The 11,100-nt window shown below is 34.8% G+C and overlaps 1 protein-coding gene across 2 annotated transcripts; it reads right to left on the bottom strand.

Annotated features, from left to right (window-relative positions):
* Positions 1-685: 685 nt before the first annotated feature.
* On the bottom strand, positions 686-10,524 carry LOC122680502 (NKG2-A/NKG2-B type II integral membrane protein-like). Of its 2 annotated transcripts, XM_043881963.1 has the most exons (7): positions 9,955-10,524; positions 9,294-9,392; positions 8,447-8,500; positions 7,397-7,548; positions 3,901-4,001; positions 3,473-3,593; positions 686-1,513 (listed from the first exon to the last, which is right to left on the bottom strand). In XM_043881963.1, exons 1-6 carry the CDS (start codon positions 10,022-10,024, stop codon positions 3,476-3,478), a joined length of 594 nt encoding a protein of 197 aa, XP_043737898.1. In that variant the 5' UTR covers positions 10,025-10,524; the 3' UTR covers positions 686-1,513; positions 3,473-3,475. The 2 variants fall into 2 exon arrangements, with proteins under 2 accessions (XP_043737898.1, XP_043737899.1); XM_043881964.1 differs by lacking the exon at positions 3,473-3,593 and having other exon boundaries at positions 9,955-10,523.
* Positions 10,525-11,100: the final 576 nt, after the last annotated feature.

The raw sequence follows: 11,100 nt of genomic DNA, 5'->3' as shown, positions 1-11,100 counted from the left end.
TTATTTTAATTGGAGGATAATTACTTTAAAATATTGTGGTATTTTTCTCATATATCAACATGAATCAGCCATGGGTGCACGTGTGTTACCGCATCCAAGAACCACCCCTCCCACCTTCCTTCCTGCCCCATCCCTCTGCGTTGTCCCAGAGCACCAACCCTGAGTGTCCTGCTTCATGCATCCAACTTGCAGTGGTCATCTATTTTATATATGGTAATATACATGTTTCAATGCTATTCTCTCAAATCATCCCACCCTCGCCTTCTCCCACATACTCCAGAAGCCTGTTCTTTATATCTGTGTCTCTTTTGTTGCCTTGCATATAGGATCATTGTTACCTTCTTTCTAAAGCCCATATATACGCATTAACATAGTGTATTGATGGTTCTCTTTCTAATTTAGTTCCCTCTGTATAATAGGCTCCAGTTTGATCCACCTGATTAGAACTGATTCAAATGCTGGGAAAACCGGTCAACCATATGTTAAAGAATGAAACTGGAACACTTTCTAACACCATAAACAAAGATAAACTCAAAATGGATTTAAGATCTAAATTTAACACCAGAAACTATTAAAACTCTTGGAGGAAAACAGAGGCATAACACCCTCTGACATAAATCACAGCAAGACCCACCTTGCAGAGGAATGGAAATAAAAACAAAAATACAAATGGGACCTAGTGAAACTTAAAAGATTTTGCACAATGAATGTGAAAAGAAACACCAACATTAAGAAGAAACAAGGAGATCACATAAACAACTTGATCTTCCACTTCACAGAACCTCAAAAAGAAGAACAAGGACCAAATTTAATCAATGGAAGGAAATAAGAAAGATTGAAGGGGAAATAAATAGAGACAGAAAAGCAATATAAAAGATCAATGAAACTAAGAGCAAACAGAAAACTTGAAAAATACATCATAAATCATATTTCCAGGCATATTCACATAGCATACAGTAGTGGTGTCCCTGCATTAGCCTCTAGACAGGTTGACAACTGGGCGCTTGAAAGGCGGGCGCTGTGCTTAGTTGTTCCGTCGTGTCTGACTCTTCGTGACCCCATGGACTGTAGCCCGCCAGGCTCCTCTGTCCATGGGGATTCTCCAGGCATATGAATGAATGTACAAACAATTTATAAGAATTACAAGATAAATATAAAACCAAATGTCTGTCTTGTGAAGTATTGACTGCCTTATATGCTTAGTTGACAAATGAAATAAAACGAAACAAAGTAGAAATCCAAGCTTGTGATGCAAGAAATTAAAAATGAAAAAGGTAAAATTAGGTGAAATTAAAACCAAATGAAGTAGAAGGAAGAAAGCAATAATTAGTGCAAAATCAAAACAAAGGACAAAGTTGCAATATGGAGAAACAACAAGACCAAATGTATTCTTATTGAATATATTTAATAAAATGGATAAAAAACTCTTGAAAAAAATTGAAAAGGGGGAATTTCCAGGTGGTTCAGTGGTAAAGACTCCATGCTTTCACTGCTGATGGCCCAAGTTCAATACCTGTTTGGGGAAGTAAGACCCAAAAGCCGTGAGGTGAGGCAAAAATACTTTTTTTTGTTTTTAAAGAAGAATCAAATCTTTTACAAGTATAATAAATAAAGGGATAATGTATAGTTTTTACAGATATTAAACAGATAAAAAGCAATATTATGAATACATTTTAGTGTCCATATAAAATAGAAAAATCCTAAAATCCAAATCACCAAAATAAAGCACAGCAAATAGAAACCTGAGTAAACCTAACATATATTGTAAAACATTAAGTTCATTATATAAACCTTTCTACAGAATAGTTCTAGATGCTCAGATGGCATTGGTAGTGAATAATAACACGTAAAAATGTAGCAGTACTCTTTCACAAAGTTTGAGGTAAAAGAAAAAGAGAAATACTTCCTAATAATAGCTTTTGTAACAACCTGTCAAGTACGTAACATAACTGAAAACTCAGTTAAAGGTCTTTGTGAATGTAGATGAAGAAAAATAGCTTAATCTAGATATAGCATATGCATTGATTTTTTAAGACAACGGGCAACACAGATGATCACTGTGATTTTATTTCAGAAGTGCAAGATTGGTTTAATATTGGTTTAATAGAAGAAATAAAAGTAATTTACTTCATAATCGTTATACAAAGAAAACATTTACCATTCCAACTGATGGAAAATAATGCAAATGTAACATCAACATCAACTGATTATAAAATTTGTTTGAAATATGAGAATATTATGGTTTCACATGAGAAAACATATGATGAAAAATACCTTAAGATAAATGTCATATTTAAGGATGAACTATTGAAATCTCTTCCTTGACTAAGAAGAGGTAGATACAGAATCTTTACTGTACCTTCTATTCAACTTTGGAAATTAAATTGTAGCCTATGAACAATAAGTCAAGAAAAAAAAATAATTGCACCTGAAAAAAAGACATGAACAACTATTATATATATACTAATCTCATATGAAATCCATAAGAATAAATATTTGAAATGATGGACTTAATACAAAAAGTCAGAGAACTTATTGACTATAAGACCAATATGTAAACCTCAATATATTACTCTTTACTGCACCAAAAATTACTAAAATTTTTTAAAATTTTTAAAATGAGTGTCATTTACAAAATCATGACTATAAAACACCCATGCATATTTAACATCTCAAAATAGAGAAACACAAAATCTGACAGGGAAAATTTAAAGAAAACCTAACTCATGGAGGTTTAAAACATATTGACTGTAACAGCCAATATTTTAAAGATGTCTCTCTTTATAAATTATTTTAAATATAAATGCAGTCCCAAGAAGTTTTTATTTTAAACAGATTTATTGAGGTACAATTTACACACCATAAAATCCATCTATTTAAACTATATAAATCAGTGATTTTAAATATGTTCACAGTTTACAACCATCACCACTATCAATATCTAGAAAATATATTCATCACTGATCAAGTAGCAGTCATTTCCTTTCTCATCTCCCCGTAGCTCTTGGTAATTGCTCCTTTTGGTCCTTGTTCTCAAATATCATATTTTTTGATATTTCATGTAAACAGACTCAGAAAACATGACATTTTAGAAAGTTTGAAAGCCATAAACATATCATTGAGTAAAAAAGGCCAGACACAAAAGGAGTGATATCTATATTTTTTGTTGTGCATATTATATTTCAACAGTGTTTTTAAAATTAATTTATTTTTTATTGAAGGAAATTTTTTTGAATTTTTATTTTTAAATTTTATTTTGAACCTTTATTTTTATGTTTATTTTGAATTTTTATGGAAGGAATTTATTGAAGGAATTTTTATTGAAGGAATTTACAGAATTTCGATGTTTTCTTTTAACGGTTTTTGAAAACATTATTAAAACAAATAACATAATTCATTTCAAAATTTATGTAATCATAATAATATTTCCTTCTCATAAAAGATAAAGTTACTCAACAGCATCCAAACTCACTTTTTAATTCTCAAGCTTATGCTTGCAATTATATGCATTTGGAGTCTGACAGTCTTCTGCTTTTATGCCCCATGAGGATAGTACAGCACACTTACGTTCATCACGTATATAGTCTGTTATACTGTTATAAAAAAAATGCATAATTCTGTTATATTCTATGAAGACAACTCATGAAGCAATAGTATTAATATGTAACTGTAATAAAAGATATTTTGAAAATGGGTAATGATGTTTTTAATAAAATTTCAGTACGAGTTTGTTATTAGGAAAATGGGTTACAGAGTAGCCCATTTTTGAACATTTATATCAATATTTTATTAACTTTCAACATCTTCAGCTTTCTATAATTCAATGAAAACAAATGTATTCATATTGTTAATATTTCTTTATTTTTCCTCTTCTATACAGCATTCATTTTAAAAACTTACTTTAGTTTGAAAGTTGAACCGTTTAGCCACATCCATGGTTGACCACGACCTTCACGAAAGACTGGAATCCACGATGTAATTGATAGGGACATCAGAAATTTCTAGCCCAAAATAAAGAATTTTCACTTAAATATCATTATGAAAAATTTTTATTAATTTTTAAAATGCAAGTCAAAGGATGCATTCTTTCATAGGATCTTTAGTTCTTTGAACAAAATGAGTATGTTAGATTTTACATCTAACACTTTAAACATAAAAGTTGACTACACCAAAACCTTGGACTGTGTGGATCACAACTGTGGAAAATTCTTAAAGAGATTGGAATATCAGAGAAATTGATATTTCTTACCTGCCTTACCTCCCTCCTGAGAAATCCGTATGCAGGCCAAGAAGCAACGGTTAGAATCAGAAATGGAAAAACAGACTGGTTCCAAATAAGGAAAGAAGTATGTCAAAGCTGTATACTGTCACCCTGCTTATTTAACTTATATGCAGAGTACATCATAGGAAATGGCAAGCTGAATGAAGCACAAGCTGGAATCAAGATTGTGGGGAGAAATCTCAATAACCTCAGTTATGCAGATGACACCCCCCCCCCCCTCCTTATGGCAGAAGCAAAGAGGAACTGAATAGCCTCTTGATGAAAGTGAAACAAGAGTGAAAAAGCTGTCTTGAAACTCAACATTTGAAAAACTAAGATCATGGCATCTGGTTCTATCACTTCATGGTAAATAGATGGGGAAACAATGGAAACAGTTACAGACTTTATTTTCTTTGGCTCCAAAATCACTGCAGATGGTGACTGCAGCCCTGAAATTAACACTTGCTCCTTGGAAGAAAAGCTATGACCAACCTAGACAGCATATTAAAAGCAGAGACATTGCCGACAAAGGTCCGTCTAGTCAAAGCTATGATTTTTCCAGTAGTCACATATGGATGTGAGAGTTGACCCATAAGGAAAGCTGAGTGCTGAAGAACTGATGCTTTTGATCTGTGGTGTTGGAGAAGACTCTTTAGAGTCCCTTGGACTGCAAGGAGATCAAACCAGGCAAGCTTAAAGGAATCAGCCCTGAATATTCATTGGAAAGACTGATGCTGAAGTTGAAACTCCAATACTTTGGTCACTTGCTGTGAAGAAATGACTCACTGGAAAAGACCCTGATGCTGGAAAAGATTGAAGCAGGAGAAAAGGATGACAGGGGATGAGATGGTTGGATGGCAAACTCAATGGATGTGAGATTGAGCAAGCTCCAGGAGTTGGTGATGGATAGGGAAGCCTGGCATGCTGCAGTCGATGGGGTCTCAGAGTTGGACTTGACTGAGCGACTGAACTGAACTGAACGTAGTTCTTTGAATAGAATGAGCATGTTAAATTCCAAATGTAATACTAAAATCATAAAAGTTATATGCTGGAATTTTTAATATTGCAATAAATATTAACCATGTCTGTACTTTTAATTCAAAATTAATTCAAATAGCTATACTTATCAGTTCCACAGTTTTCTAATGTTAATAAGGAATTTTGTTATTTTTGAGGACCATTTAATAAAAGGAGTATTTACAAAGACATGACTTAGTTGTACATATCCCACAAAAGAATACACTTAGTATATCAACTTGGGGATATTGACAGCTGTGAATTGTGTCTAACATTAAGCCTGAGGGATAAGAAGCTGGAGTAATTGAATAGAACATGTGCAGTAAGGAAAATTCTGATTCAAGTAATTTAGTTTTTACTCATGTCAAAACTAACATAACAAGGCTTTAAATAAGTTTCAAGATTCTGTGATGTTCTTTTTTCTGGATACTGTGAGTATATCATTGCATTTCTCTACTATGATACATTCCTCAGAATTTCCATTTTAGAAGAAAATTAAGGGAATGAAATTGAGAAAATAAGTGACATGAGAGCCGAAGATTTAGTTTTCTGAGTCTGACACCATTCTTTGACTAGATAAACCCCAAAGCAATCTATTTCTGTGGAATCCAGTGGACAAGACAAGGGGTCAGAGAATCATTTCTGTCTGTTACTCCCTGCTCAGTTCAACTGTAGACACGGGAACTAATGAAAGACAGAAGAAAGGAGAACCCTGCATGTGGGAAGAGAAAAGTGAAGAGGTTTGAGACTATCCAGTAGCCCTAATCCTCTGTAATCTCTAATGACTTCTCCATGATGAGAGAACAAGGTGGGAGGGGCGGGAACAATAATTACGGGCATCTTGTATAGGGGACTTGATGAAAGTGAAAGAGGAGAGTGAAAAAGTTGGCTTAAGACTCAGCATTCAGAAAACTAAGATCATGGCATCTGGCCCCATCACTTCATGGAAAATAGATGGGGAAAAAGTGTCAGACTTTATTTTTCTGGGCTCCAAAATCACTGCAGATGGTGATTGCAGCCATGAAATTAAAAGACGCTTACTCCTTGGAAGGAAAGTTATGACCAAACTAGGTAGCATGTTAAAAAGCAGAGACATTACTTTGCTAACAAAGGTCTGTCTAGTCAAGGCTATGGTTTTTCCAGTGGTCATGTATGGATGTGAGAGTTGGACTGTGAAGAAAGCTGAGCGCCAAAGAATTGATGCTTTTGAAGTGAGGTGTTGGAGAAGACTCTTGAGAGTCCCTTGGACTGCAAGGAGATCCAACCTGTCCATCCTAGAGGAGATAAATCCTGGGTGTTCATTGGAAGAACTGATGCTGAAGCTGAAACTCCAATAGTTTGGTCACCTCATGCGAAGAGTTGACCCATTGAAAGAGACCCTGATGCTGGGAGCGACTGGGGTCAGGAGGAGAAGGGGACGACAGAGGATGAGATGGCTGGATGGCATCACCAACTCGATGGATATGAGTTTGAGTAAACTCCAGGAGTTGGTGATGGACAGGGAGACCTGGCGTGCTGTGATTCATGGGGTCGCAAAGAGTCGGACATGACTGAGTGACTGAACTGAACTGATTGCATAGGGGACAACAGAGGATGAAATGTTTGGATGGCATCACTGACTCAATGGGCATGGGGTTGGGTAAACTCCAGGAGTTGGTGATGGACAGGGAGGCCTGAGTGCTGCATTTCATGAGGTTGCAAAGAGTCGGACTCAACTGAGTAATTGAACTGAACCGTATCCTCCCCACCATCAGATGAAAGTGACCTGGGCCTCTTACTTCCCAACACCCAGTGCCTAACCTAACTCTAGGAGGTGGCACAGGTCAGCCTTTCCTCCTGTGCTGAGAGAATCCCATGGGCAACACAGGTGAGCCTTACAAGGGGGTCCATCAGAACAGCTGCTAACAAGGAGCAGAAGAACTGGAAATCACCAAATGGGCATTAATGGTTTACAATGAAAGTAAAGTATCATAAAGTCATATTCCATTGTTTAATGGAATATTAAGAGATCTTAAAATAACCCAACTACAAATATGTACAAAAACACAAGTGAACTCTAACAAATATATTGGCTGAATCAAGCCTTTAATAAAGTGTTTGAAATGCTTCATATCTTACCATTTCCTCTTCATTATCTATGTAAAGCAGAGTAGAATTCTTAGTAGAGCAGGACATCAAACTCCCATTCAATGTTTCTTTTTCGAAACTAATAGAATAGCAATTGTTGGAATATGTAAACCACTCTTTTGGACAACAACCACAATGAAATTCTGGAGAAAGATTATGAATTACTATTCAAAGGCAATTTGAATTTTAAAAAACAAAAATTAACTTACATGTATGCATAGATATAAACATGTATGTATATATATAACATAGGTATATGCCCTCAAGGCTGGTACATATAAAACAAATCTCACTCATACTTTCACAGCGTCAGTCTCTCATACCCCAATTTATGTCTCTATATAAAGCAAACATATAAAAATATCTCCTCTTTACATGTCCTGAAAATCAAGAAATGAAGCTTTTATTTTAGAGTAGCAAAATTATTTGTCTTTTACCATATTACAGCAGGCAAAAATTGGAGTCAATTGCCAACAATGGATATGGTCATCATATTGTTGCATAGGGAAAAACACTCTCCCTTAATCATTATTTAGGCAAGTCTGTTGCCCAATTTTGTAATTTATCTTCTACCCCTAAATCTTTTCTCATTTTCACTAGCCTAAGAGATCATATTTCCCTTATGTCACATGTGAAACTTAACGGAAAATGGATGAAGCACAAACATGAAGAAGTAAAAACAATGCTTTAGATAACATAGGTGAAAGATATGATCCTGTATTAGGCAATGGTTTCTTAGATATGATACTAAAAACCTCTGTTTTAAAACAACAATATTTTTTATGTCTTGTAGCAAGATAAAATTAGAGTCAATTGCCTATAATGGATATGGTGGTCATATTGTTGCATAGGGAGAAAGCCTCTCTTATGATGAATATTTAGGAATATTTATAATTTATGTTCTACCCCAAAATCTATTTCTATCTCTCTTATGATGAATATTTAGGAATATTTATAATTTATGTCCTACCCCAAAATTTATTTCTAAGAGAGACAAAATGCAAAGTATATTTATGTTAGAAGTTTGAAATCATTATGTACCTTTCTGGAGCTTTGTTACTGGAGAGGACTTATTCTGTTCTGATATTTGGTTACCTAGAAAAAAAAATGGAAGTTATCTTTTAAAATATTAACTTGGGGTAAATAGGTTACCTGGGGCTTCCTGGTGGCTCATATGGTAAAGTGTCTGTCTGCATTGTGGGAGACCCGGGTTTGATCCCTGGGTCGGGAAGATCCCCTGGAGAAGGAAATGGTAACCCACTCCAGTACTCTTGCCTGGAAAATCCCATGGACAGAGGAGCCTGGTAGGCTACAGTCCATGGGGTCGCAAAGAGTCGGACACAACTGAGCGACTTTACTTAAATAAATCATAATAATTTTAGTTTTTAGTTTAAACATGGTGTTTTTAGGATTTAGGATGATCTGGAAAAAATTGCTTGAAGAATAATTAATGAGGTAATGAAGACTGCTGCAGCTGCTGCTAAGTCGCGTCAGTTGTGTCTGACTCTCCCATAGACGGCAGCCCACCAGGCTCCTCTGTCCTGGGGTGTGCATATTTCAAAAACCTTAGAGAAGAGACTCCACCACCTCTTACAATACTTGGTTTAAGAAATCTCAAGAATTAATTTGTTTTTCTCAATAAGGCATTTAAGTTTCCTAAAGTATATCTATGAGTTATGAAATCAGAAAATATCTGTGTATATATTTAATTTTCCCTACAATCATTCTGTAATTTATACTTTGCACAATCTCAGAATAACCCTTCAATACTTAGGCTAAATGCACACATTAAAATAAGAGTTCTATTCCATAATAATATGAAATTTTAGAAGCACTGACAATCATTAAAATAAAAGGTTCAATCATAATCTTTCAACACCTGACTTACGTGGAATAAAAGTTGTCACTCTCACTATAGTATACATCAAGACAAAACAGATGATTCCCAGGATCACAATAATGAGCTTCTCTCGAGCTGATGGTGAATCTACAGGGAGAGAAAAGGGAACACTGAGAAAGGAGTGATGGAAACAGTTATTTTAGAAGAACAAAAGATCCCACATCCATGAGAATTCAAACATCAACTTGGACCCCAAAACAATATCTACCACTGCAATCCTCCTCCCAGAATATACCATTCTTTTTTCAGTGAATATAAGGCTTCATGAGTTGTAAATCAAAGACTCCAAATTACAGCAATGCCTGGGTAGGTAGTCCTGGAGGAGGGCATGGCAACCTTCTCCAGTATTCATGCCTGGAGAATCCCCACAGACAGAGGAGCCCGGTGGGCTACAGTCCATGGGGCTGCAAAGAGTCGGACACAACTGAGCAACTAAGCACAGCACAGCACTTATGTCATTTTAGAATACTGTATTTCAAACTACAGCTGTAAGCCTCATTAATAAAATCATGTAAGTGGGTAAATGCATTATGCTTGCAGTGGTAGTTCCTGTCATTCCATTGACATAATGAAAGGCATTTTGAAAGTTTAATTCCACGTAGGTTTTTCTCCTTCTCAGCTGCTAAAATTGATCTTTTCACCATCTTACCTCTCATTTGCTGTCTCCTGCTGTCCTTAACCAGACTCGGTTCTGAGTAGTTTTCCTTTTGGTTCTTCATCTCTGTGGCTGTTTAATGTCAAGGATGGTGCTCTATGGAAACTTTACATAAGTAGTTAATAAATGGGGTATAAAATCACAAGAAGCCTTGAAGAGTTAAACTGGGTGATGTGTGAGATCAGTAAACAGCACTCATTTAGCAGATGAGCAAATTCAAGTTTGGTTCTCATTTCAGTAGACCATTAGACACCTGTTTCATGATAAAGTAAGTAGTTTTAAAAATAGTGTTTGGTGTTTAATAACCAAGAGTGGTGGGAATGGGCGGGAGGTGAGAGGGAGATTCAAGAAGGAGGGGACATATGTACACCTATGGTTAATTCTTGCTGATGTATGACAGAAATCAAACCAATATTGTAAACCAATCATCAATCAGTTAAAAACAAATATTTTAAAAGAATGTTGTCTGTTTGACATAATGTTACTTCTTTATTGGAACAATGAAAATTAGTAGATAACTGAAAAAGTTCATGAATAGTAATATCCTGATCAATTGAAAGTCAAATTTCACAGAAACACTTTAAAACTGTTATAATAACTTTGTTCAAATTAAACCTCCATATTGTGAAAAAATGCACCAATTATATTGGTAAGTTTAAAATCCATTAAAAGTTAAAGACAGCTTTCTAAAGATGAGGGAATAATAGTATTGGCATTTATCGTACACTCCACTAAATTATGTTAATTGGGAAATTCATTTATGAAAAGGGAATGAGATGCTATTAAATAATTCTTCAATTTTGAGTGATTGTGGAGCTCTAAGAAATCGTTAAAAAATCAAATAAATATTTTACCTGTTAAAAATGGTACATGACATATTAAATTCTCCAAAACTTTGTATCATATAAAGACAAAACAATGTTAAAATGTCTTTAAATAAACACTTATTTTACATGAGTAATTGACAATGGCTAAGATATGATATCACAAAGTGATAAGAAAAAGCATACATCATTTATGGAAGAACAATGTTGGTACAATCTTCCAGGAAGATCCTGAGGCTGTTAAGTCAATGAGGGTAACTTTAGTTGTGTCAGCAATTATAATATGTCAATAATGTGCCTTAATAATTCAGTCAAT

Source organism: Cervus elaphus, chromosome 22 (genome assembly GCF_910594005.1).
Source record: "Cervus elaphus chromosome 22, mCerEla1.1, whole genome shotgun sequence".
In the NCBI taxonomy this organism is placed as follows: domain Eukaryota; kingdom Metazoa; phylum Chordata; class Mammalia; order Artiodactyla; family Cervidae; genus Cervus; species Cervus elaphus.
This window is presented reverse-complemented; position numbering and strand designations above follow the sequence as displayed.